The 27,579-nt window shown below is 40.3% G+C and overlaps 1 protein-coding gene across 2 annotated transcripts in view; it reads right to left on the bottom strand.

Annotated features, from left to right (window-relative positions):
- Positions 1-1,289: 1,289 nt before the first annotated feature.
- LOC119547383 (chaoptin) overlaps positions 1,290-27,579 on the bottom strand; it is a 44,253-nt gene continuing 17,963 nt past the window's right edge. Inside the window, exons 2-7 of one of the 2 annotated variants that reach the window (XM_037854218.1) lie at positions 20,670-20,959; positions 11,856-12,000; positions 7,365-7,475; positions 3,867-7,143; positions 3,764-3,790; positions 1,290-3,184 (exon numbers count right to left, since the gene is read on the bottom strand). In XM_037854218.1, the coding sequence (XP_037710146.1) occupies positions 3,002-3,184; positions 3,764-3,790; positions 3,867-7,143; positions 7,365-7,475; positions 11,856-12,000; positions 20,670-20,958 (4,032 nt within the window). In that variant the 5' untranslated portion in view covers position 20,959 and the 3' untranslated portion in view covers positions 1,290-3,001. The remainder of the gene's footprint in view (positions 3,185-3,763; positions 3,791-3,866; positions 7,144-7,364; positions 7,476-11,855; positions 12,001-20,669; positions 20,960-27,579) is intronic. The other variant, XM_037854219.1, reaches the window with a different exon arrangement.

Genomic DNA, 27,579 nt, shown 5'->3' with positions numbered 1-27,579 from the left:
GGTTTCAGTTATCCCCTAAAAAAAAACACAACACACACGCACTCGAACCAGAAGGAACCCCGCACACAAGCTGAAAAGGGAATCCGGCTTGACGAGCCTCGAAATACCCTCAAAGGGGCATCAGTGGTCGGGATTATTTATAGAGCAGCTTCTCGGGCGGTGTGAATGCCCTACGACTACGGTGGACGGAACTATTTACATTTGTGATTGTTTTAATGAATACGAAAGGCGCAACAACTTGTTTTTATGGAGAGTCGTCCTTAAAACTTTCCTTGGAGCTTACTTTTCTTTAAGGAACATCCAGGAAAAGTTGTAGTACAATATTAAAGATTAATGTTTTCAACTTTGCGATGGTGAAAATAATGTATACATTTATTATAGGAAGTGTAGATTACTATGGAACAGTATTTAAAGTACTTATTGTATAACCTAGGGATTGTAAAGTTAAAATAAAAAAAATTTAATCATTTAATTTAAAATATATGTATATATAATATAATAAAATAATATATTTCGAAAAAAAAAAAAAATGGTAAAATAAATCTTAGGATTGGATTACATCTTTTTTCTAACTTTAATTCAGACAGTATCGACAAACAGTTCGTTTGTAGAGAATCGAAATATATAGAAAACAGTTTATGAAGAAGTTGACTTAAAAAGTTTTTATTTCGGTATTTAAAACACATTTTTATGGCATTCTCACCATATTTACAATAATAGCCAATTAGTTGATACTAAAGAGTATCCATAAATTCCGTAGCACAATGTTCGGACGCCATTTCATCGGGGGGTGGCACACAAGATCTGGTTGCAATGGAATGCACTCATTGAAACACTTTTGAGGGCCGATAATCCAATTATGGCCTGGCCAGGGGTTCTTCCTCCTCGGATCCTGCTCCTTGTTCTTGCTCCTTTTGGTCCTTGTAAATTCGCTGCTCGTTTCCCCGCTTCACGTGCTGTTTTTATGGGAGACAGTAGGGGAAAGTGCTACAAGTTGGCGGGCGAGGCGAGAGTCGTGCCACCTGGGGCAACCGCGTCTCCCGCACATAATTTGCCCCAACTTATTTTGCCCCGAGTCGAGTTTCACACTAAAATGTGTAAAAGGGTCAACAGCTGCAGGGCAGCCGTATCCGGAGTTGGAGCACGAGTCCTTATTGGGGGCTAATCTCTGGGGTTTGGGGCTGATAGGGGTTAAACAGAAAAAAAAAACCAAATAAAATCATCTCGGGTGGTGCAATTTTCTGTGACCAAATCGAAAACGATTCCCATTCCCGCCAAACACAAAAGGGTTAATATTTCTAGCATTTTTATCTTTATTTCATATTCAATTTTCTGTATCGATATTCATTTTCAGTATTTCATTCACTACTTTAACTTCTCCATTTGTTTAAATTTCGTATTTTTTAGCCGCTGTGTATTAAATGAAAAAATAATTGGAAATAAACGCTGGCTTGAATAAACATAATGAACATTCCATTCCGTTTGCTATATATGTACAATATTATTTGATAAAAATTCCATTTGGGATTTTGTTTTGTTTTCGGGACCTGGCTGGTTAAAATATTGGTTTGGTAAAAAATATTGCAATACCAGCAGCTTTTTCAGAGTGTTTGTTTTGCCATAATTCATTTGTCCACTTTGTCTCATTCAATAGTTTATTTATCAATATCATTATTATTATTATTTTACTTGTGCATTTTGCATCATCGTCGTGTAAACAACTACAATTAGTATCACGATTGTCATTGTTGTAACCAAAATAATGTAAAAAGGTGGAAACCACAAAAAAAAATCCAATGAAATGGTGAGTAATGAACGGAAAAAAACAAGGGAACGTTTTTATTTCGTAATTTATTCCTCTCAGTTAAATTGCTTGGAGTTGTGTATGTCTGTATATGACACGATTATGCTTTTCATTATTTTACCATTATTATTATTTTTTGCCAAACTGATATGTACTTATATATGTCTGCGTGTGTTTTGTTAAAATTTGACTGCCCGCAATGTTTGCAAACTGTTTTCTAGTTTTGCTGTTAGTTGTGCAATGTCCGCTACTCTTGCTTAAAAAACAATTAATAATTGCTATCCAATAATGGTTCATATTATTAGTATATATCGTTCTTTATATATATCTCGATTTATCTAAATGTGTATTTATATTAATATTTATATTTAATGTACTTATTGGCCTTGTCTAAATGGTAAATTATAGGCAAATAAAACTAGACTTTCGTATTATTAGTTTGCAAATTCTTTTTAAAAATAGTTATACAACTATTATTAACAACTTATGCCCCTAGGTTGATCTATGGAGATGCAAAACTGTTTATTAACTAGGCTCTAAGTGTGTGAGTGTGTTAGGAATCATCATATGTTCGCTGGTGTGTGTATGGTTCTGTGTACGTAATCAATTGCATTAATTACCTTAAATGTTGGCCAAGACACAAAGTCATGCATTGGGCACTGGGGGTAGGGATATTACGTAAAATGTGGAATAAGTTGGAGTTTAGCCAACTACAAGTTCAACTTTATGCTGGAAGGTTATGAGCGGAAGAAATTACTTTTGGTGACGAGCTTCACAAATTTTCTCAATGAAAATCAAAGTCAGCAGTCGGAAGAAACTTAAATGCAAAACCGAGGAGGAGAAAATCAGCCCAGCACATGACTTGTTCCACTACTTATAAATACACTTTGTTCGTATGCATATAAAACTTATCAATTACGAGTGGACATAAACCGATTTGCTTGTCTTTCAATTAACTGTATCTTTATTGTTACGGGCCGCCTCTCACCATTAGCTAAATCCCAAAAATTCGTAGCTACCGATTAGTTTAAGTTGTTCTCGATTTTTATATATATTTATATATGTACATATCATACAGGCAACCATCAGTTGAGTATCTTCAGCAGTTCGCCACAGGAGCGAAGTTGGGAGCTAGGAAGGCCAGCTCCTCCGTTTCGATGTGCTATAAACTTACTTCGCCGGCAACTAAAGCCAACATCAGAGAGTCATGGTCGTCATCACGATGGGTATCAGCAGGGCCATTGCGAAGGGTAACAGGAATATCCGCTGGCCAGAACTGCTCAGCGCACTCGCCTGGCAGAGCAGGTCCTCGGGAAAGATCTCCAGGATGGGCAGGTGCCGACCCGAAGTCGGGTCGTGGCAGGTGTTGGCACGGGCTCGCTGGGGATAGTAACAGGGATTCCATTAGGATATACTTACTAGAGATTAGGTAATATATACTTCGAGGATCCGAAGTCTCGATATCATTGCAAAGCTCAATTTAAGTTTCCTAATATCTATCTAACTGTACTATTTTCTACTTATCTAACTTTAAAGCCTTATACTTTGTGTGAAACCAAAAACTGATCTAGAAAGCTAATACATATATAGAAATTTGTGATATAGTTTTATATATTTTACATCCCAAATTATTTAATATTTCAAATAAGGCAAATTTTATATTATCCGGAAGTTTATCATCGTCAAAGTTAAAGTTGTTAAAAGAAAAAAAGACGAAACTTGTCAATTAAAGTGTTAATATCATGGTACTTCATGGTACATTTTTTTTTACAGATAACAAACTATACCTTAATGGACTTTAAAAGACTTATCATTGTCCAGCCGTTCACAGGGTAACATAAAACAATGTTTTACCTAAAACTAAGCCTCTTAAGCATATAAACACTCGAGCTTATCCTTCTACTTTGCATAAATATCTTTAAAAATGTATAAATGGTGTAAAAACACATAAAAGCTTACGCGCATATCGGCAATCGATAGGGGTAACTTTGGGTCAAAAATCAAGATGTACACAAGGTTAAAAATAATATTAGACAGGAAGGACTCAGACAGATAGACTCACCTGGACCATGCGCTTGAGGTCGTCCTTCTGGATGACCTTGATCTGGGCGGACTCCCTCAGCCATCGCCTCAGCCAGTGGCCGAACCACACCAGGCCGCACTCGCATTCCAGGGGATTGTGCGAGGTGATGAGCCCACCCATGATGCTCCTCGTGCCCACCGCATCCCAGTAGCTCTTGTTGGGATAGAAGCTGTCGGCTGCGAGGGCGTTGATGCGATTGTGCGAGATGTCGATGGACAGGTGGGGAACCTCCCGCAGGGCATAGAAAATCCCGGGTGGCAGATCAGAGATGCGGGTGTGCGAGATCTTCACCTGGAGGCGCTGACTCCTCGACAATCCGCTGAAGACATCCGGGGCGATGGTCTGGACATTGCTGCCATAAAGCTCGAGTAGCCGGATTTTCGTGTTATTGGCCAACTTGGCAAATAGCTGCTGGTTAATATTCGGCTCCAGGCAGTGGACCCTCAGCTGCTGCAGCCCCGACAGCCTGGCCACAATCTCGCCCAGATTCGCATGCGAACTGGCATGCAGTTTCCTCAACGAACGCAGTTTGGAAAAGGCCTGCGGATTGGCCACCTTCACGTCCAGGATATTCAGTTCGGCCAAATGCCGCAAACTGGCCAAATCGTGCAGCGTGATCCTTCTCAAAGGATTGTGGGCCAGGTCCAGGACCCTCACCGATGGCGGCAAGTGCTCCGCCGCACAGCTGGCATTCGTGAGTTTGTTGTGCGAGACATTGACGTGACGCAGGTGGCGCAGGGAGCCCAGTGGCGACAGCTCCTGCAGATAGTTGCCACTCACGTCGAGGTAGGAGAGCAGGGGCAGCTTCAGCGGCGGCAGGACATACAGGCCCATGTGGTGCAGGCTCAGCTGCCGCAGCCGCGGGGTGTGGACAAACACCTCCCGCAGGTTGGTCGTCACCAGGGGATTCTGCGAGAGGTCCAGATTGGTCAGATTGTTCAGGAAACTGAACGTGTTGTCCGGCAGTATGGTGATGCGGTTGCGGGCCAAGCTGATGTCGTACAGGAACTGCGAGTTGATGAACATCGAGGCATCCAAGTACTCCAGATTGTTGTGCGACATCTGGATGGAGCGCAGGGTGAACCCGATGTCGGTGAAGGCCGGCACAGGCCACACACTCAACTGGTTCTCGGCTATGTCCAGGAACTCCAGTCGCGTGTTCATGAAGACCTCCCTTGGCAGAGCTTTCAATCTATTCGAGTTGATCCGCAGGATTCTCAACTTTCTGAGGTTCGAGAACTGTTCCACCTGCAGCTGATCCAATTGATTGTGACTCAAATCCAGTTCCTGTAGGCTATTCAAGCCCTGAAAACTGCGACGCCTCAGCGAGGTGAGATTGTTGTGGGCCACGTTAAGGATCTCCAGGAATTCCAAGTCCCCAAAGGCATGGCTTTGCAGGGAACCCAACTGATTGTGGGCCAGGTTAAGGAACCTCAGCGTATTGGCCAGATTCGTAAAGCTATCCGATTTGGACACATGGTTGTGACTGATGTCCAGTTGGTAAATATACATATAGCTGCTCAGCTCATCATAGAAAGTGGATATGTGATTATGACTCACATTGAGTCGCAGTGGCGTTGTGGTATTGGAAACATAGAGAAAGGACTTTAAGGACAACGAGCACAGCTGATTGTGCATCAGATCCAAAGCAGCCAGATTGGGCATAACTGTAAAGGCTCCATGGGATATATTAACCAGGCGATTATGGGACAAATCCAAATAGCGTAGGAACTCCAGATTGTGAAAGGCATGACGGGCTATCGTCCTCAGGCGATTCGATTGCAGATTGAGTGTCTGCAAGTCCCCCAGACTGTGAAATGTCTCCGCCTCCAATCGCTCCAAGGCATTGTAGGACAAATCAATTTCCACCAGATGGCTGTGAACATCGGACTGAAAGAGACCGCGGGGCAGTGTTTTCAGCTGATTGAAGCTCAGATTGATGTAGCTTAACTCTCTCATCTGTGCGAAGGACTCATTGGAGACCTGCTTCAGGTTATTGTTGTCCAGGCCCAGCCAAATGAGCTGGGAAAGTGGGAGAAGGGCATCTAATGGATCCAGACTCTCCAGACTTCTGGCTGGGAAGACAGCAAACGAGAGTTCCAGAATCTTCAAGGTTCGCGAGACATTCTCGAAAACCAGAGGATGATGTATGGTGATATCGTTGAAACTCAAACTTATCTCCTGAATCTGCTCCAAGCCCGCAAAGGAGCCAAGATGAAGATGGGTTATCTTGTTGTTTCTTAGAAGTATAGTTTGCAGATTGCTGCCCCAGGAATCCACGGCGAAGATGCCCTCGGGAATGTCTGTGATAGAGTTGTAACCCATGTTCAAGTATGATAGCTGGGTGTAATTCTTCAATCCTAGAACTGGAATCATCGTAAAGTTATTGCCACTTAAACTCAGGACACGTAGGTTTTCCGTGAACGAGGGAAGATTGTTAAGCTGACTAATCTGATTTGAAGTCAAGTAAAGATACTTCAGGCGATGCAGGGAGGAAAGGGCTACGGGAACCGTGGTCAGGCGGTTCCTCTCCAGATCCAGATACTCCAGAGTCTCAGTTAGACCATCAAAGGCCGCAGGATGCACTCGACTGATCGCATTGAAGGCCAATACCAGATGGGCTATGCCTGTGGCCTTAAACACTGCCTCTGGAAGTTGGGTAACAAAGTTTTGCTCCAGATTCAAAGCCCTCAGATGGACATCTGAGTAGTTCTGCTGGAAATAGTCAGACTCCAGACTCTCAATGCAATTCTGCCCCAGATCCAGGCGTTCTAGGTGCATTCGCAGTGGCCTCACTTGCAGCTCCTTCCACTGAACACTCTTTATAAGGTTATCCCTCAGACTCACGATCCGTAACTCAGGAAGTTGTTCGAAAAGTTGTTGAGGGAAGACCGTGAGAAGATTACTGGACAAATCCATGGTCACCAGGGAACGCGGCAGATAGTTTCCAGCCACATGGTAGATACGATTGTTGGACAGATCCAGCCATAGCAGTTTTTGCAGCTGCTCGAAGGGACGACCTCCCATCGTCCTATCGCCAGAACTTGGTGATGGTGGATACAGGGAATTACTGGTCTCCAATCTCGTTTGCACTGCGGCCAAGCTGGAGGGCTGTGAACTATTGTCATTTGGGGATATCACCTCTATGGATCCACCTCCCGGAGCCACTTCCGTAATATCGTTGTCCGATAAATGCAGGGAGCGCAGGGTGTCATGCTGGGCATCCCAGTTGCCATCCAAGGTGGTAATGTGGTTTCTGGGAGAGAAAGATATGTAAAGTATTAATTAGAAAACATAATGATCTGATCATTAGAAGTTTGTTTTATAATCCGATAGAGCTGTCTTGTAAAAAATCTTTAAGGGCAAATTATAATTAACTCCTTTAAGAAGGTAGTAACTTTGTAGTAGGTATTGTAAAAATTTTTTAATATGAAGGTATTTATGCCACTTCCTGAACCCAGAAATCTTTAGACTCACCGTTGCGCCACCAGTCGCGATAGGGAGTGCAATCGCTGCAGTGCATCCAGCGGTAAATGCTGCATCTTGTTGCCAGATATATCCAGTGTCATCAGCGAGTGTGTCATCGTACTGCAAAGGGAGATATCAGATGAGAACGAGGACGAGCTGGCAATTCGCCTATATGAATATTATCTAAATCATTCCACACGAACTGCAGGGGTGCGGGACTAGTTATCAAAAATATATAATGGCTAAAACTTTCACTAAAACTTTTGTTCACAACTATCAACAGTTTCCGCTTGGGTCGCCTACATCCCCCCATCAACATCCCTATCTACACTTCCCATCCCCAGGCTCATATAAATTGACGTGCTGCCTGCCTTTTGACATATCCTACACACAAGTCAGAAAACAAATATTTAAACTTAATTAACGCGTAGCAACGGCGACCCAGGCGACCCCAGCTGCCACCCCGTACGCCCCATTCCCCATTCCCCGTATGCCCCATTCCCCATTCCAAATTCCACTTCCTCTCTGGGCCCCATTAATAGTTATACACACGCACCGCAAACTCACACAGACACACACTTGTGCCAGGGAGTGGACCACACTGGAATTTAAAGTTCGGTATGTGTTTTTATAAGGAGCTTTTAGTGCCTACAAGGCGTGCTTGAAAAAAATAAAGTTTTGAAATGGCTTTTCATGCTTGCAAGATGGTTATAAAGTTTGTCACGCATACGCACTGTTTACAAACTTTATTTATAAACAGGACCTTATTGAAATGAAATTTTAAGGCAAATAAAGCTATTACTTTTTAATGCTAAGAGGTTATTGGCATTTGGAGTCTAAAGTTTTAATTGGCATACGTGTCGTATGAGTATTATTTGACATAGCTCATACGCAGGGTTGACAAAATGTTTTCGAAATAAAAGAAAGTTGTAAAGTTATAATAATGGCTTTTCATTTTTATGACTAGCTTGACACTTAAACTTTTTAATATGGTAACATGATATATTTTTTTAGCTGTTTAGGGATAGTTTCCACTAAGGTCCACCCTTATTTTCGTACTAGGCAGCTGCAAAGAGAAAACCAAACAGTGTTCGGGAAAACAGCGACCTCAATTATGAAAACCACGAGGTTTTCCAAACAAGGAGGCTGGATCCTTAGCGGCAGAAACAACAACTATGAAAACAACAACAAGTGCAGCGGTATCCTTTTGTAGTCCTTGGTGTTTTTGTTGTACTTGTCAGGGACTTGTTGTTTATGCGACGAAGAATCAAACGCAAAACCAAATTTTTGCGGCTCCTTTTCAACCACTTCGCTTTCTCCCTCACTCTCTTTTCCACTTTCTCTTTGCCTTCCGGCTTTCTTTTGCCATTTTGCCGGTAGTTGTTGCTATTACTGTTATCCTGGTTTTCCTTGCGGGCAACATTTGGGTTGCGTGTGTGCGTGATTCGGTTTGTGCGAGCGTGTTTGTCATCAAAAGCCTTCTAAACAACTATTGGTAACGATTTGGGCCTATAGCCGACTTTCGAGGGCTGCACAATCAGTATGCCACTCAAGATAACTTAGGTAAGCCTTTCGGATTTTGAAGCTGATTTACGTTTTCACAATTTTTATAATAAAAGTATACAATTGAGCCAAGAATAGTTATATGGTTTCTTTTAACAAAAGAAAATACTTTAGAAAAACTAAATTAAAAGATCTTAAAAACGTTACAACTGTATAATATTTAAAGATTTTAATATACCTTTTAAATTTTTACAAGGGTGATTAAACTAAGTAAAAATATATGGTTCCTGTTTTGTAAGAAGATACTTATTGAAATAAACATAAGAACCATTGAGTAAAAAAAAATTAAATGGAAATTCCAATAGGTAATGTTCATTTGGGTAATACGAATTAAGTTTATTACTTTAAGTCTCTAAACACCACCTCGAAAACGGAACGTTGAGCTAAGCTTATAAAATGTAAATATTCGAAACAGTTCCTTTATTACCTTTGCCTTTCCTAGTAACTTTCTCTCCTTGTTTAATTTCCCTGAAAACCCCCCATTGGCATGTCACTTGGGAATGTACATATGTACCCCGTACATGGAATACCGGAGAAGTGCTCATTTATCGGCACTTTGCAACTGAACACGCAACCAATGCAACGTAACACACAACAAACAAACCAATCCATAAACGGACCCACAGTAAGGTTAGTGATGTATATGTGTGCCTAATTTAGCAATGTAGCACTGTAAATTATTAATTAGCAATTTTTGAAATACATAAGTACTTAAATATTGATGAGAACTTTTACATATGGCGTCATAGCCCGCAAACGAAATGAAATCAAGTTTTCTCGTGAGTGCCCCTTTGTGGGTATTATAAAGGTACACAAATGGACATACATAGTGGGGAGTTTGTAATGTATGTGTATATATTTGATTGTAGATACATGCGAATGAAACTTTAACTGACCACACATGTGGTCAAAAGCGGGTAACTGCTCAAATATGGGTTGTTTAAGGTGTGTCAAAATATATTTTTAAAAGCAAACGTAAAATAAGTGACACTATACATAACATTAACATTTAAATTATATTTAAAATGAAAGAAGTGAAGTGGAGCAATGTATGTATGTAATATGTTGAATATACATAATAATGTAAAACAAAGTTATAATAGTAAATTAAAAGTTATGGCCACAATTGTTTGATTTCAGAAAAGTTATAAGAACTTAACAAAAAAAGGTATTTTTTTTTTATATTTCAACAATGATGTTTCTTAAAGTGGAGTTATATTTGAAGTTTTAAGCTCTATTAATACTTAAAAAAGGTATTTAAAAGTTTTGCTCCCCTACATAACTAAATTTAACCTAGCTCCAAAGCCATTATTTTACTTTTAATTCATAACTTGTCAATTAAGCCATATAAAAGAGTATTTATAGGCACAACCTAGATATACTCCATGTACAGAAACAGGCATGTATTTTTTATCTACTATACCATTTTTGAGAGGCATTTCCATTTTCCCCATACCTAAATTTCCCACTAATTGACATTGCGGCAGGAGTGTATTATGAAGAGAATTAAAAGGGGAGAGTGAAAGTACGGGAGAAAGGCACACATATAGAAAAAGAAGAGGTAGACTGTAACCACATTTGCCAGCCTTATGAGCATTAATTAGTTTGATTTAAATTCTTAATGCCATCGGAGTGTGTAACTGTGTCTTTGGCTGGCTCCCCCGCTTATCCCCTCCTTATAGGGGGGATAAACTCTCTTTTCTGCCTGGAAAACTGCACACAGCCGTTAACTGTGGGCATCCATTTAACTTTAGCAGCTTAATGTGTGTGCGGGTGGGCGGTCGCCTGCGGTTAAGGGGCGTGACCCCAACTCTGGTTATCCTTTGTGCTCGTTAAAAAATTTTCGCGTTTCATTTCATGGCAACAAAAAGCGTATAAGATGAAGAGCAGAAAAAAAAATGGAAAAAAAAACCAAAAGGCTGGCAAATGCGGTCGACTCTTTCCCACGATCTCTCCTTTCCCCATTTCTCCCCTTCTACACACACAGAAAATAAGGTGGCCAAAAGGGGGCGGCGAACGGGAAGTTGCAGCCCCAGTCAAATGTGTGATGTGTAATGTGAACCGAATCACAAAATGCTGACGAAATAAGAGCCGGTATTCACTGTACTACAGTCAGCACAACAAGCACATTTTTCTGCATGCAAGTGTGTTAACTTTTTCCCTAGTTGTCTGATTACTCTTTGAAAAAGCATTACAAAATGATAATCAAATAGACAATAAATCAATTATATATGTAATACGTTCAGAAAATCTCTAATAAAACCAACTAATGTATAACAGATTTACAATTCCTTACATATAATCTCTCATATTTTATAAATAATATTAGTTTTAGAAATAGCCACGTGATTTTTTAGGAATATATAGTCTTTGGGCCCTGTTAATATGATATATTATCTATTTTTCTTAGAGCATTTATTTGTTCGGTGTTATAACACCCATATACTTCAGAATTCCCTCCTTTCCCTTACCCGTCTTGCTCTCCTCTTCGCTTTTTGTGATTATTTACACTCAAACAAATAGCGCTTGAAAGTTTTCCATTTTCTCTGGACTTTTTTGCGTTTCGCGCTGCGTGTGTGAGTTTGCATTTCCCGCTTGCATTTTCAGCCTGAGTGCCCCGCGGAAAACGCGACGCCACCGCCCCTCCTCGCTTTGTTAAACTTAATTTTACGCCTTTTTTACAACTTGCAGGTTTATGTTGTAAAAAGCACACAAAGCGCTCTTCACCGGCTGACACACGCAGGCACATACATTTGCAGAAACAAACATATGTACACTCTTGCGCGCCCAGGTGAAAAAGGGGTCATGTAAATAGGCCGGCCAGCCAACTGTCCTGTCATCATTTCCCCCGGCAGGTGTGCCTTTGGGTCACCACCTTTCTCGTCTCACCACCCCACGTGACTCGCCACTTTCGCCCGAGGAGGGAGAAGCACTCACCTGAAGCTCCGCTCGGATATATCCTGCAGCTCGTTGTCGATTAGCTTCAGTGTCTTGAGACGTAGCCCCTGGAAGGTCTCATCGTCGACACTTTGCAGGTGGGTGTTGGACATCTCGATGTATCGCACACTGCTGTGCATGAACTCTGCAGGGGAAAAAGGAATAAAGAGATTAAACATGTTAGAAAGGGGGTTACTTAGGGAAAGCTCTGGGAAATATAGTCAATAAGTACGCTTCGAAAATGTATCCAACCAGATTATAATCGTTATAGAAGCAATACCATAGCTTCGCAGACTCTGGTAACCCCACTTTAAAATGAATAGCCTATTGGCTGAATGATATTCCTTTAAGCTTATATGACCATCCAAAAATGTAAGATATTTAACTTGTTAATAAATTGATTAATTCAAAGTATTATAAAAAGAGGTCCAGCATACACTAAAAAAATATTAGCCCTGTTCTATACATTAGAAGAATTATCTCCTAAAGAAAAATGTATGATTTATTTTTATACCCGTTACTCGTAGAGTAAAAGGGTATACTAGATTCGTCGGAAAGTATGTAACAGGCAGAAGGAAGCGTTTCCGACCCCATAAAGTATATATATTCTTGATCAGGATCACTAGCCGAGTCGATTTAGCCATGTCCGTCTGTCCGTCTGTCCGTCTGTCCGTCTGTCCGTCTGTCTGTCCGGATGAACGCTGAGATCTTGGAAACTATGAGAGCTAGGCTATTGAGATTTGGCGAGCAGATTCCCGAGCTTCTTACGCAGCGCAAGTTTGTTTCAGTAGAGTGCCACGCCCACTCTAACGCCCACAAACCGCCCAAAACTGTGGCTTCTACAGCTTTGATGCTAGAGTAAAAATTTAAACTGAAATGAATTGTTCTCATCAATACCTATCGATTGACCCAAAAAAAAAGTTTGCCACGCCCACTTTAACGCCCACAAACCGCCCACAAACTTCAAAAAACCGTAAATATGAACGCGGATATCTCGGAAACTATCAAAGATAGAGTATTGGGATTTCAGATTTAGATTCCGTAGCCTTGTACGCAGCGCAGGTTTGTTATGCGAATATGCCACGCCCACTCTAACGCCCACAAACCGCCCAAGCCTGTGGCGCCCACAATTTTTATGCTAGATAACAAATTTTAACTGAAATGTATTGGTCTCGTCAATACCTATCGATTGATCCAAAACAAAATTTGCCACGCCTACCCTAACGCCCACAATGCTTAAATCTGTCTTCCGCCGGTAGGTGGCGCACTTAAATCTCTCTTTGCTGCTTGCATATCTCCATTTCCCTTTGGTCCCTTTAGCTGAGTAACGGGTATCTGATAGTCGAGGTACTCGACTATAGCGTTCTTCCTTGTTTTATTTATATAATGCTAACAAGTAATAATAAACTAAATGCTAACAATGGGAAAATGTATGATATAAAGTTAATTTACTAAGTAAAAGAAACCTTTTCAAAAATTAAAGAAAAATTCGCATTGACTTCTATTTTTGAAATGCACGGCAAATACTTTTCGAAGTGTATGTAAAATTGTTTTTATCTCTTTTAATTTCTACTGTTTTTTGATTGGTTACAGATTTTTTCATAAAGCCATAATTAATTTTAAACTTAATGCAATTATGGCTGATTAAAAAAATTGTTAACCATTCTAGTATGGCGGTAAAAGGGATGTTAAGGAAATTAATTCGGATTATCCCACGTCTAGTATGAACCCTTCAATGATTATTATAAAAATGAACAGGATTTGTGATGAGTTCAGCCTAATCAGATATATGATTTTATTACAGACTACTGTTGTAAGTTCTTCCAAATTTTTCCCGTGTGTCTTTTGAAAATTGGTTTGATATTGGATGTACTGGCGCATCCGAGTCGCTCCGCAAAGTGAGAGACCTCGCCGCGATGGTGGCCATCAGTTCATCATTCAAATTGATTTTAAACGGCATTCGAAGCGTTTACCATAAACGAGGGAATATGCCCGGGCGGCCATCGTAGATTCCCTGTGCCGTCGATACATAGATGTCTCCCCACGTCTAACGATGATGGCTTTTGTTTTGGCAGTTTTGATCGCCGGCGCGTTAAGGCAAATGGGTCATCAGCGTGCCATCAGACAATGGACCCCCCAGTTTCGACGGACCAGAGGACCAGGTCCATGGGCCATGGCCGAAACCAACTCCCCGCAGGCGATGGAGCCACGCTCTCGATTTTTGTGCGCGTTTCCGGTTGGGCCTGGGGCACAGAATGGATCCAGGCTCCGTGCCTTCAGGAAGGGCACAGAAATCGACTAACCAGCCACCAAAAAAGGCAACAAATTTCATTTTATGACCATGCCAAAGACAGCACAGTGACATCTTGGCCGAGTATAACAATGAATCGCAGCGAACTCGATTTTTTATGGGGCAAATCGATTAGGGGAGTTAACCAGAATATATTTAACTGCACATACAATTGAAAATTATACATACATGAATTTTTAAGAGCACATTTAAGGCACGACAAAAAATGTCTTTAATCGAAATGAAACTGCCACATGTCAAGGTTGATTAAATTATCTTGAAAAACAGAGGAAAACAAAGAAACGCTTTCGCTTATTGGAAAAATAAACAGTTGAGCGATTTACAATTTTCAAAAGTTTTTCCCTGAACGGTTTCATGCATTTTGCATATTTTTTGCGAGCTTAATTCCCTGCCAGTCAAACCTCAACAAAGTTTCATCGGGAATCAGTGCGTTTTCACTTATTAAATATTCCATGGCGCAAAAAAATAAAAAAATAGGCAAACATAGAGCGATTGATTTTTGCACTCTCTGGCGCATTGAATATTTATAAGAAACAATCAATTGTTGGTCAGTTTTCGTTTTATGCGGTATTTTTTCTCTTTGCCTAGATGCTTTGATATTCTCCATTTTTTCCCCCCAGTTTGAACTCATCAAATTGATGTTTAATTATTTCGCTCGCCAGTTTGTTCCTATTTTTTTGTGTTTTTTGTTAATTTCTGCCAAAACGTTGATGGTCGAGTCAATCTCTGAAAATCTGGGATTAGTCGCGATTTTCGCTTTGACTTTAATGCAGAAACTCACACAGGAATACTGGGAACATGCGAAATGCATAGCAAATGTGGTGGAAAATTGGATGAATAAAAATAGAAACGCCTCCGTTTTGGCCCCGTTCTAAAAAAGCCCAAAAATGACAATACACAAAACAACGTAGCGAACCGAAGAGAGGAGGAAATTTTTCAATTAAAAGCGAAAAGTGCATTTTCATGTTGCACGTCAGTTGGTCTGTGTGGAAATCGTAGGAGTGAAGGAGGGGAAGCGGCAAAGAGACACGCCACTCGACCGAAAAATATTTACCATGTTGGCGGACGGGTTGAGGTTGTGGGTGGATTTGGGCTGGAATTCCAGACCCTTCCGGCCCCGCCCCCTTCCCGCAGAATGCTTAAGGTAAGGTCAGGCCATAATTTAAGTTGACAAGCATGACATGGAAATTCCCTTTGGTCTAAAGCAGCAGCAGCCGTTACCATAATCAGGCTAAAACACATGGTCACCCCGCTCTATCCCCACTTTCCCCACTTTCACCGCTTTTCCCGCACTCCACACCTTTCCCATTAAACAAGTGTGTGTTTGTCAGGAGCTCCAATTCCATGCGAGAGTCGCCCTGGTGACCAACTCCTTTGAGAGCGGCGTCCTTTCGCCCCTCGGGCACTCCAAGGACCTCGTCCTGCCCCGCTGCTCCTGTTTAATTAACACATGCTCAACGAATCGTAATTTAATTGCGGCTTTGATGTCTCCCCCGAGCTGCTTCTGAGTCACACAAAAATTGAAGACACTCAAAGGGGATCCAGGAGCAGCTCGTCGGAAGCGAAGAAAGATCGTTAGGAACTTAAGGAAACCTAATGCCTTGATTCAATCACAACTTTCATTTGAAATTATCCAATTTTATTATATTTTAGTAAACTAAACGTTTAAAAAAAAAAACATGAAATTGGTATTCGAAAGATTAACATAACCTTAATGCCAATTAATTTACATATTACATTATATTTAATTTTATACATATCAAATTACAAAAATTTAAATATTATTAAAAACTATTTAATTATAATTACTTGTTTGTCTCACGTACTTTAAGAATTTTTCAATTTAATTGAGAAGAATTGTATAATAAAATCAAAAGTTTAAATTCCCTGAATTAACTGTAGTTGCTACATTTAATATTTGCGTACTTAAAATGAATAAAAAGAGCAAAAGATACAAATTAAACAAAAATATTCAAATTGGCTATAAATGGATATACCACGTAATTTCTGGTGTTATATTCCCATACCCCAGATTTATAAATTTAGAAAGAATATCATATTATTTCCATAGAGTTAATTTTAAGCCGCGCAACCAATTAATATTGATGAGTTAGAATAAAGTCATCATTTTAGAATATAAAATTCAATTAAATCGCATTAGCTGTGGAATCAAAAGTGATGCCTGAAATAATCTTTTAATTGGCAGTATAATTTTCAATAGTGCCCAGGCTAGAACACATCAATGTTGTCCAAATTAAATTGTTGGCTTTGGGTGCATAAAATTAAGCTAAACCTGATCAAGATCGTATCGCAGATACGTTTAGATTGTTGTTTATTCCAATGTCAATGCATATATAGTATGCATATTGTAGCATGCAGTGCCCACACAGATGTGCGTGGTACGACCTCCTACAAACAGGAATAGTAATATAAGCACAGAGCAGCTTACATCTTAATTACATATCGCATATTAATACAATATTAATCATACGCCCTGTTGACACGCGTGCGCCCCCCTGACCGAGCAGCAAACACGTGGCCAAGTAAAGTCCGGCGCATTTCTCATGCAGGGCCAACTATGTATCCACAAGATACATACACCTATATATGGGATATATGTATAGTGTGTGTGCGGGGGCGTGTGCATATCTAAGCTATGGCCAGTGTTTTGTTATGAGTGGACAAACCAACACAGCAACGGCAACAACACATATGGCGTTAATAAACTTCTAGCCCCGTGCCTGGGGGTCCAACAACTGAAATGAACTCGGGGAACAGACTGGGGAATGGGATTGGAGATTGGGGAATGGGAACCGGAGGATGTGGACACGGGGATCCTGGACGGAGGACTCCTTCTGGAAGCGTCCGGCGTACGTCGTTGGCTTGTGCTTTATGGCCGCAAGTCAATTCTCTGACAAAATGCCAAGCATATTTATTTATTTACTTTTGCTTCCAGGCAGACCAGCGAAGACCGCTCCCATTCCGCCCCAACTTCCCAACTTACCATCACCCCAACTGTTTGTATTCTCGTCCACGTTCAACGTTCTCGTCTCGTTTTGCGTCACTTGCCAAGTGTTTATTCAACTCGCCCCACCGAGTATATGAAAAAACAAAATGAAGCACAAATAACAAAGTGTCGGTTTGATGGAAAGGAGCGAGAAGCACAAAATTAACTCGACCAAAGCCACCGAAATTTCTTTGACTTGCTTAAAACTTCAGCAAAAACATAGAACAACTTTGCCAAGGAGGTTACAATAACTATATATCTATTTTTAATAGTTTGAATGTTATTTATATAAAATGACGCCCTAACGTTAAAAATAAACAAAATATAAAATAATTTATTTTAATATTTATATTATTGTTTAATAAAAGACCTCCAAGCAAACACCCTTCAAGAGATAAAAAAATTATAAAATAACTTTTAATAACTTTTTTTAATTATTGTTTTATTATTTATTAAATATTTATTATGTTTATAAGAAATAACCATCAAAACCACATTGTTTTTTATAATTTTAAGTAATTTTAATATTTTAAAAATAGTTATCCTGGCCTAAGCCCTTTACAAAATAAACATAATCGTAAAAATACTTTGTGAAGGGTATTTAAATCAGGTATTACATTCCTTGAAATATTTTTAGTACTGCTAAATAAAAGTATATATTAAATAACAACCATTAAAAATGTTTTCTCCTCTGGAATATTTACCACAGCAAGACAACAAGACAGAACCCCATTAAAACAAACTGCTGAGTATTTTGTAATCTTGTATTTGCTAAACCGAAATACAAGATTTCCAAAAACCACATGCACTTAGCTCTAGATCTATTGTAAACTCGGCTGAGGGCAGAGCCATTTTAAGTGATACGACAAAATCTCCGACAAGGATTGTGTATAGACCTGAATTTCAACTCGACCAATGCGGCAATTTGTGTGCTCTAAGGCCCAACTAAAGCTGCCCCAAAACTCGGTGGCAATCTGCTGGCCACCGACAACCAAAACTCAGATGCCTCGGAGCCTGTGCGTCCGTGTGTTGATGAAGATTACGTCAGCTGAAAAGTTATTGTTTTGCCCCGGCATTCAGGAAGGCAGCTAAAGACAGGAACCGAGTGGCAGGCCAGAGCTACCATTTATATCCATATAGTTTGTGTCCTGCAACGGGGCAATAACAAAAAATAGCAAAAAATATATATAGAGTAAAGAACCGAACCAGGAAACGTGCGGCATGTGGGCAAACTGTCGTCTTTCATTTTCGTTTTTCGGTCGCTCCCCAAATAGTTTCGGCATGAAAATTGCGGCCAAATCGAACCAAGGATGCTGCTATCTGGCCAAAAACTGCCTCTGGCCAAGCGTGAAAGTGACCACCAGGAGGGGAAAGCCCGAAAATGAAACATTAAAAATAAATCTAAATTGTAGCTGCAGAATTTTCTATATATTTTTTCTCTATATAGTATGTCCCCAATAGACAATAGGAATTCTACATTAAATTAGGGACATAAAAGTGCCACTGCTGCATATTCCTAACGCACTAGGAATTTTGAGATATTAAATGAATTTTCAACTAGTCTGTTGGGTCCCCAGTTACAGTTGTCAAATCCTCTTCTCCAGGAAAAACTTCTAGCCCCTCGTCCACTTTTAAAATTTCTGGGTGCATAGTTTTGGTTATTTTTCTTTTTTCGGGGGCTCCTCGACCACATGGTGACATGCCAGCCAGCCAGGAAGTCGATTCGATGAGGGGCTGAAGGCGGAGGAGGAGGTCCTGGGGCAGGGGGCGTGGCACGCAATTAGCCAGGCTGTCAACCAAAGTGTTTTCTCTTCCTTTTTCTCGCATCTGCTGGTTTCTGTGTGTCCGTTTGCATTAGAATTGCTAATTGCCAAAAGTTTTCCAGCTGCAACATTTCTTCTGCTGCTCGAATGCAATCGTTGTCGCTAACATCCCCATCAACGTCATATATACATACGTATCTAGAATAAAATTTATCTGCAGATACATATTTTTCGGTTTAGTCCTAGAATTGAGACATCTGTTTGGAGTGCAACGCTTTAAGCAGTAAAAACACACACTTTATTTTCCTTTGATGCGAGCAGTAAATGAAATACAGAATTTGGATTTGGATAAGCTTGTTCGACGTGCCATTCGTTTTAATTCGATTAGTCGTAATATTTTAAAGTTTTTCATTAAAGCAAAAGCCAATGCAGATGCAATTGGAAAGTTTTGCATAAGAAACGAAGGATAAATTGCCAATGCGGAGTGGCCATTTCCCATTTCCCCCCTTCGGAGCCCGGGGGAAAACCACCGAGCAGGAGACAAACTTTTCAATAGCATTCCTGGCTTCTCTATTCCCGCTGCTGCCAATGTCTGGCCAATTTTTGTGTGTTTTGCCAGTCAACAACTTTGTTTATTATTTTGTTTCTTTTATTCCTTTTATTTCCATTTTTTGCAACTTTATGCGGCAACTTTTGGCCAAAAAGGCGACTCTGTGGGCGTGTCACAGTTGTTAACGAAGAAGAAGCGGGGTGTGGAATGGTAATATTTTCAACACAAGTCTCAAAACATACCACACACAGGGCGGGGAGAAAAGAAGCCACCGCAATGAGAAACATTTTCCGCTCGCAATGGAAATGGAAAATGACAATGGAGCTATGGAAACTTGCCATTCATTCATTACTTAAAAAGGGGAGCACAATTCTTGGTTGGTTGGGTCGACTGTAAGATACCCACTGCAGGAATGCTCGGAGAGCTATAAACTTTTAATGAAGTTGGCAAACGAGCTTAAAAACCCTTTTTGGGAGACATAGAGTTACCAAAGAAGTGTATTCACAACTTTTATAGTCACAATGGTTTTTGGTAACCATACCTCTTTAGTGGTATATAAAGAATAACCCTTCTTACAATGCCTCATAAGAACCATCAGGTACGATCTTTACCATTTTTTACTGTTCTTCAAAAACATAAAGTACACATTACACGCTATAAAACAATCTACCCCTGCACTCAATAAATGCCAGGTATAAAAACTACCAAAATTTGCGTGGAATTTGCCACAGCAATCGTTATAAAACTTTTCCCCAAGCAACGGAAAAGCAAAGCGGGGGGAAGACAAGGCAGAGAAAACAAAATAAAATAAAATGAAAGGAAACTTTATTTTTACAACTAATTGGCAAACTTAAATGTAAGATTTCATTTTATTTGTGGGCCGCGACAAAGCTGTTTGAGGCTTCATTAAAAAATTACATTTTTCCAGCTGCAGGCGACAGGAGGACAAAGAACCCAAGGGCGCTTCAGGATGGTCAGGATGGTCAGGGAAATGGGAAATGGGTAATGTAATGGGAAAATGGGAAAAGGAAGAAGTCCTTGCCGTGTGATGTGGCCAAGGCAATTTATGACCAACTGGCAATGAAAATATTTGCCACATAAATAAAGCGTGACAAGCTGGAAGGACACATTGACAGGCGATACAGGGGGCTATATCCTACATAGGGGGCTCGGGGTCACCTACCTGGAAACTTGTACAGGGCCACCTCGTTGCAATTAATCTCAATCAGGGTGCTTGTCTCGTTGGGCAGCCCGGCGCACTGGCACATGGAGTTGAGGGGACAGGCGTAGAGGATGTCCTGCTGCTGGGAGCCCAGCAGGGCGGCGGATCCCCTGCCTCCGGCTGGCGGCGGAGGAGGACTCCTTCCCGTGTTCCTGGTCCGCCGATGGGATCCACTTCCACCTCCTCCGTCGAACTGCCAGCAGTGCGCGGAGCTCACCAGGCACGAAATTAGCACGAAGAACAGGTGCATCCTGCAAAGAGGAGAAGAAAGAGGGTTTTCCATCAGAAGAGTGGCGATCTGTAGATAGTATCTTATAATCTAGTGGAGGCCCCCTTCATTTCAGCACTTTGGCTCTCATAAATCCACCTTATAGAGACACCTTGGCCGGGGGCATTTGTTTATTCGCTGCTGCTTTGCATAAATCACACGTTTGGAAAGCGAAAGCAAATGAAATGGCATAAAATTAACGTTAGTACACACGCGTAAAGTTCGCACAGTGGAATAAAAACAAATATATATTTATATTTAAAAAATATATATTAATAAATTAAGTAAGTAAGTAACTTAGTTACTATAAAATACTTCATAAAAAATAGTTTTAATGCTAAGCAACAAAGATCATTCTTTTAAGGCATAAAATAAAGTGTCAGTCATTCCAATTTTTCGGATCAACCAAGTTTTAATTAAGTTTCAGAACAATTTTCACCAATCTCAGGATTTTCTAGAATCGTGCGAATCCTTAAAATCTCAAAATTCTTGCTTTGCCAGACAGACGGGTAAAAACAATTAACGTGATTTAATTGTTTTTGGAATACTTTTGAACCAATGTTGATATTTTGGCTTAAGCGAACTCCCCCCACTTCCCCCACTCATCAGCCAAAAGCGCCAAACGACAACGGAGGAAGTTTTCGACTAAAAGCCTGCGACAACTCATGCAAATGAGCCGCAGTCGTGTGACACAGTCCTCTTTTCCCCTAACTCTCATCCATTGCCATGCAATCTTTCATACACATGGCAATGCCTAGCCTCAAAAAGAAGAAGTGCACTGCGGAAAAAGATTCCTAAATTCAAAATAATATGATTTGTTTAAAATCATAAAGGTTCTTTAGGAAAGTATAAAAAAACCTATTTAATATTTTGTGCACCTTACCTAACATTTAAATTATTTTAAAGCAATATCTATCAGTTCTATCTGTTCTTCTTAAGTATCAAAAATCCTCTTAAATATTTTGTGTACCCCACTTAATTTTTAAAATTATTTTAAATCATGATCTATCACATTAATTTCTAATTTTTTCCTCTGTTTGGATGAAAGCTAGAAGAAAGTGCGCAACCACAACACGTAGAGGCCTCAACAGCCGCAGAGAAGTCGCATATAAAACATGTTTCATGTACGCTAGATGTGTGATGTTTATTTGACACGCCAAAGTATATAATAACAAATAAAAACTTTCGGCTCCGCCATGGAACCTTACCATTTACCATTCCAGACGACGGCGACAAGGACGAGTACGGGCCATTAGCACGATTGTTGAGCTTTAAGACTCCCGACGGTTTGCCTTGAGTGCGCCAGTATGTGTGTGCCTTTGATGGTGTGTGTGTGTGGGGGGTTCCTACCTGCGCACATTACGACCAGCCATAAAACTAGGGGCTAGGAAAAAAAGTAGCTCAGAGAACCGGCAGACTGGCACTCAATCCCACTTCCATGCGCCTAAGTCTGTAAGTTATTTCCAGTCTGCCAAAAGCCAAAAGCTTCGGATAATTCGTATATATTTCATACATAATGAAATATGGCCAAAAGTATGTGATGTGCGAGGTCCGGATAACAGAAATTATACGGCTAAAGTCTGAGATTGACTTGAAAGCACCAAGAATCAAAGAAAATGATTATGACATTCTTTTTTGATAGGGAAGTGACTTTACTTAAGTGTTCACAGTGTGTGACCTGTTCTTGCCCAAAATAGTTTTCTAGAGTAGTTTATCGCATTTTATTATATTAAAAAGATTCAGAGTTTATTATTACTTAATAATCTGTTAAGTTATTTTCGAAGTTTCAACAGCCAAAGTTTACAGTAATGTTATAGTACAAAAAGACTTTTTTTACAAAGGTAACTCGGAAACCGGTTTGCATTTAATCTGAATATCATTCTGAAATGCATTTAAAATTAGGAAAAATACCAACTATCAAGACTCTATGGAATTTTATTTGGATCTGTAAGTATGTACGTTTTCAGTTATTTCTTATTTATAGCTCTGGTGCCTTTTCAAAATAGGGGCTATATTTTTAGAAGGCAGCAAAAGGTACGTATCTTACCATCAACAGTCGACCCAAACAAATGTATATGTATATATCGACTATTTTAACTACTAACGACTACTATTTTAATAAGAAAATCTGTCTTTCTGGTGTAACATTCAAATAAATATGTCATTTAGAAGGCCAGCCTCCCAGACATCCATCTTCCGTTTCAATTTAATAAATATATTCTAATTTAATAAATCTAATCTTGTCAGGCAAATCGCCAACTGTTTACCTAATCTTCCGACTGTCATTTGCCATATGCACCTAACATTAAATTGCGACCAGGGAAATTCCGAGAGGAAAAGCAATCAGAAAAGCTTCAGTTGGCCGCCCGGCACTTTTGCTGATTGTTTTTCATTACGCTGATGGTGACAAATCGAAGTCTTTTTCCCTGGCTCGGACCATGTAAAACAAATGATACATCACACAGTTGAGTGCGTATATATAAGTAGTATCAACCTTTATGCACCTATCCTATAGATACATATACACGACACATGCGAAGAAGTCAGGATGTTGGACGACGGGCGGCAGAATAAAAACGAAAAAGATAAATATGTCGTAAAAGTTTTTTATTTGCGTTTTATTTTTTGATACAGAAAATGACTAACTTGTTGGCTGACAGACAAGCAGCAAACAGGCATCGCTTTGGGCCAAGAACAACTGAGGGTCAGAGGTGGAGAGGGAGTGGGGTGTTTTGGGTGGTGGGTGGCTGGGTTTTGAGAGCTGGGGGGCTAGAGACAGTCTGTCACGCACACACGCCCACGTTTCCGCCTCAGTTGGACTCTGCAGATGCGGGCATTGCCTCATCTGACCCTCAACCTTGTAGGACCAAACTTTTAAAAACAAGCCAACAAAATTGTGGGACAAAAAGTGTGGAAAACTAAAGACACACAGATGCTCTATAATAAATTAATATTTTAACTCTAAACTTTGAAGAGGGTTTATTGTCAAAAGAATTTCTTTTTTATCTGCAACTAATAACAGTGTTATTATAAAAAATAAAAATGAGTAAACTTTAGATTACTAAAAATAAATACACATATATTTCTCTTATGGTTTCTAAATATTTTTATTTATACTTCTACTTCGCTATCGCACTTTTCCATATCATTACTCATTCAAGTGAAACCTTTCTTTATATATTCCATACCCTTTCCGCACTTTAAGAACAGGCCAGAGAGCAAACTATACAATAAAGTGTCAATCCCTCACAAGCACTCCGCTGTCGCTGGGAAATCCTTTGCCGCCATCATCTTCCTTTGAGGAGAAGGACGAATGCCACGAAAAGGTCAACAGGAGGCAGGCTGCCAGGATACCGGGCTGCCAGGCTGCCAGGCGGACCGCAAGTTTTTATTACGCATATAATGCCAGCGATTTGGCCAAAGGAGGAGTCGGGGAGTCGAGCGGTAAGCGGATGTCAGCCCAAAGTGGGTGGATCACAGAGGTCTGCATCATTTTTATACTTTTAATTTTTTATGCCGGTGACACAGTGACATGAAATGTCAACGAGCTGCAGAACAAACAGCGGCAGCAGGAGCAGCAGGAGCAGGAAGCGAGTCCTGGACAAGGACCAGGATAAATATGATGAGCGTCCGCTGGGGATGATGTCCTGCTAGTTGGCGGCGACGTCGACTGCGCAGCGCAGCATGAAAAATGCTGGAAAACGTAGCATACATTTGGGAGTCGTTGGCTCGCAGTTCGCCGCTCGTTTCATTCCGCTTTTCCTGGCTCTATCTGCGTCGAGAATTTGCGAGTTTGTGCGATAATAACATATGTAAGTTGCCTCCCCGCACACAGGGCATGCATATGTAAGCATGTCGGTTTTAAACTCAGCCCCATAAGCTGCTCCCATTTATGCTTCTCCACCAAAGCTTTTCCACCCAAAAAAAGAAAATACATATACAGGCAAAAAAACAGATTTTAAAGCCGTCGCTCAGATGGGGATCAGAACTTTAAATGAACTTAACAAACTGTGAGCGTGTATTTAACGCAGCCAAACATGAAAAAGGTTCTTGGGTGCGCGATTACGTGCCTGTGAGCTGTAGGTGTAGGTGTAGGTGTGCCCCTTTGTGTATGCAAGTGTGCGCCTTACACATATTATATCCTCAAGATACATTACAGTTAATCGGCGTCAAGTCAATTAAGGATATGGCAAAGTTTTCCCGGGCCCTTTCTGGCTTGGGTCCTTAGGAAAATGTATGAGTTATTTTAGCCTAACGGGGGGTAAAAATATTCTGCTAAAATGTTTGTAACTTATAAGATACCCTCATGTATTCAGAGTTACTATTACTTACTCTTGGTAAATTCTATGAAAAATACCAAAACATTTCTGTTCTTTAATATTATAACATTTGTATTTATTCTGTTTATTCTCTACATATATTCTTATAACCATATTTCTGGCTTCTGACCACAAATTCGTTTATTATATCTTCGTGCTTTTATACCTTTGCAATGGGTAAAATAATTTAAGTAAAGATTTTGTTACCTACAAGGCACATTAATTTAATAAGAATCATTATTATTTTCTCTCAGAAAATAGCCAACATTTTTCCTTAACCATTATATGATCTCATTTATCTCTATTTGGGCCACCTAAATGACGACTCTCTCCTTGATATATTCTTTACTTCTCATAACATGCCTTCTGGCCAAATATTCCTTTGCCACTTTTCCACTTTGTAGCCATCCATTTAACTAGTTTGGATTCTTGGCCATATCTCACACCTTGACAGATGCAAAGCGATCCATCTTCGGCATTCGACCTGCACATATGCAATGGGCTTTATGAAACCATTAGCAGAACGACGCAAACTTTAAGATACATTCATCTTGCGAGGCATTTTAAAAAGAAACTTGGGTTTGGCTCGGCACCGATTCCTTGGCCCATATAAATCACATCGGCACAGACACCAACTCACATCCACATCCACAGTTTAGTCAGTTCATTCAAGTGTCGTTTATCGCTCTTGCTATTTTGGCAGCGCCTTCCGTGAAACTGCTTTTGGCCATAAATATGCCAATTTGGCAGAGTTGCCCCCCCCCAAAACCCTCTTTTAACAAGGTGATTTCTCGAGCTGTACTCGAAAAAGCAGAGACCAGCCAGTCAGTCAGTCAGCCAGAGTCAGTCAGAACAATAAAACCGAAATTTATTACTCAAAGTTTATGGCATAGCAATAAATGTATCTTTTCTGCTGAGTATCCCAGTATCTGTATCCATAAATATGCACCCATTCGCACCTTGGGGGTGCCACATGTGGCGCAAGCCACCCACGTTCGAAATTATTATGTTGCCCCCCCCCCCCCCCCCCCCCCCCAGCCAACCAACCCTTGATTCAAATCCCATAAAGTTGTCGAGTGGCTGTTGCTGTGATAGTTCCTCCTACTGGCCATTTCAAGTTGGTCGGAGCTGTTCGGCAATTGCCGCATCATTAATCTTACTCACGGAAACGGCGCTTAGGTCAAAGTTTTGAGTTTGGGTAATTTATCTTCGACTTGCCGCAATTATGTGCCAGACGGAGTGGGGAAATGGGAAAATGGTATAGGTGTACGGAAAAAACTAGACAATTTTGCACCGTATGCTGACACCTCCGTTAATCCCAGTCCCGCTGGCAATCAGCGACGCACCTGAACTTGAAACAGGATGCCCAGGACTCGCAGGACTCACTCTCGAAAGGGTTGCTCTAATAATTCTTTGCCTAAATTATTTAGCAGCAATTTCGCGCCCGCGGCACTAAAATTAAATTGAAGTGTTTACGGAAAACACATGAATTGCTTATGAACGACAGCGCCAAACTATCCAAGGCCGTAGGGGGGGCGGTTCCAAAAGGGGGTGGAGGCGGGGCTACGGCTGGAGGCCTCAGGCGTGTCATGTTGTGCGGTGGGCGTGGTCGGTGCCCCGATGTGTGTGGCAGCGCTTGGGATATACGTATTCCATGCCTATCAAGCAAATGACAGTGCACAATGGAAACAGAAAGTACAGGCCGACAAACGAGTGATGACCAAGCAACCCTGTCGCCTGTATGCACTGTGGCTTAAGGTGACATAAATAAAGGTTCTACAAATAAAGGAATTCTCAAGTAATCTAAGAGAGATTACAGCAATCACAAAAATCACAAACCTAAATACACAATTCTACAAACTAGGGAATCATCTAAAAATCTCTGAAAACCACTCTGGGTCCTAACTGATCAGGAAACTAGCCCAGAAACAATCTCTAAGGATCATGAGACATGAAAATTTGATCCTACATAAATCTTTCAATAAAAATTTGTATAATTAAAAAATTTAAATTTATATCTATATCGAAATATATATCTTAAGATTTGTAATTCTAACAAACTATAAAAAGATCTAAAATATTTATTTTCCAAAACTCAATTTATAACGCAAATTCTGAACTATTTGATTTACTTAATTCAGGTATAAGTTGCATAAAAATGATTGATAATGCGGAAATCCCAATATGATGATCTAAACAAAGCTACATAAATCTTTCAGTGAAAATCCATTGAACTAAAATTATTTTCTGAACTCTATATATTCCCAGATAAGAATAATGGGGT

Source organism: Drosophila subpulchrella, chromosome 2L (genome assembly GCF_014743375.2).
Source record: "Drosophila subpulchrella strain 33 F10 #4 breed RU33 chromosome 2L, RU_Dsub_v1.1 Primary Assembly, whole genome shotgun sequence".
Taxonomy (NCBI): Eukaryota; Metazoa; Arthropoda; class Insecta; order Diptera; family Drosophilidae; genus Drosophila; species Drosophila subpulchrella.
Note: the sequence above shows the minus strand (reverse complement) of the source record. Positions and strands in the feature narration are given on the sequence as shown.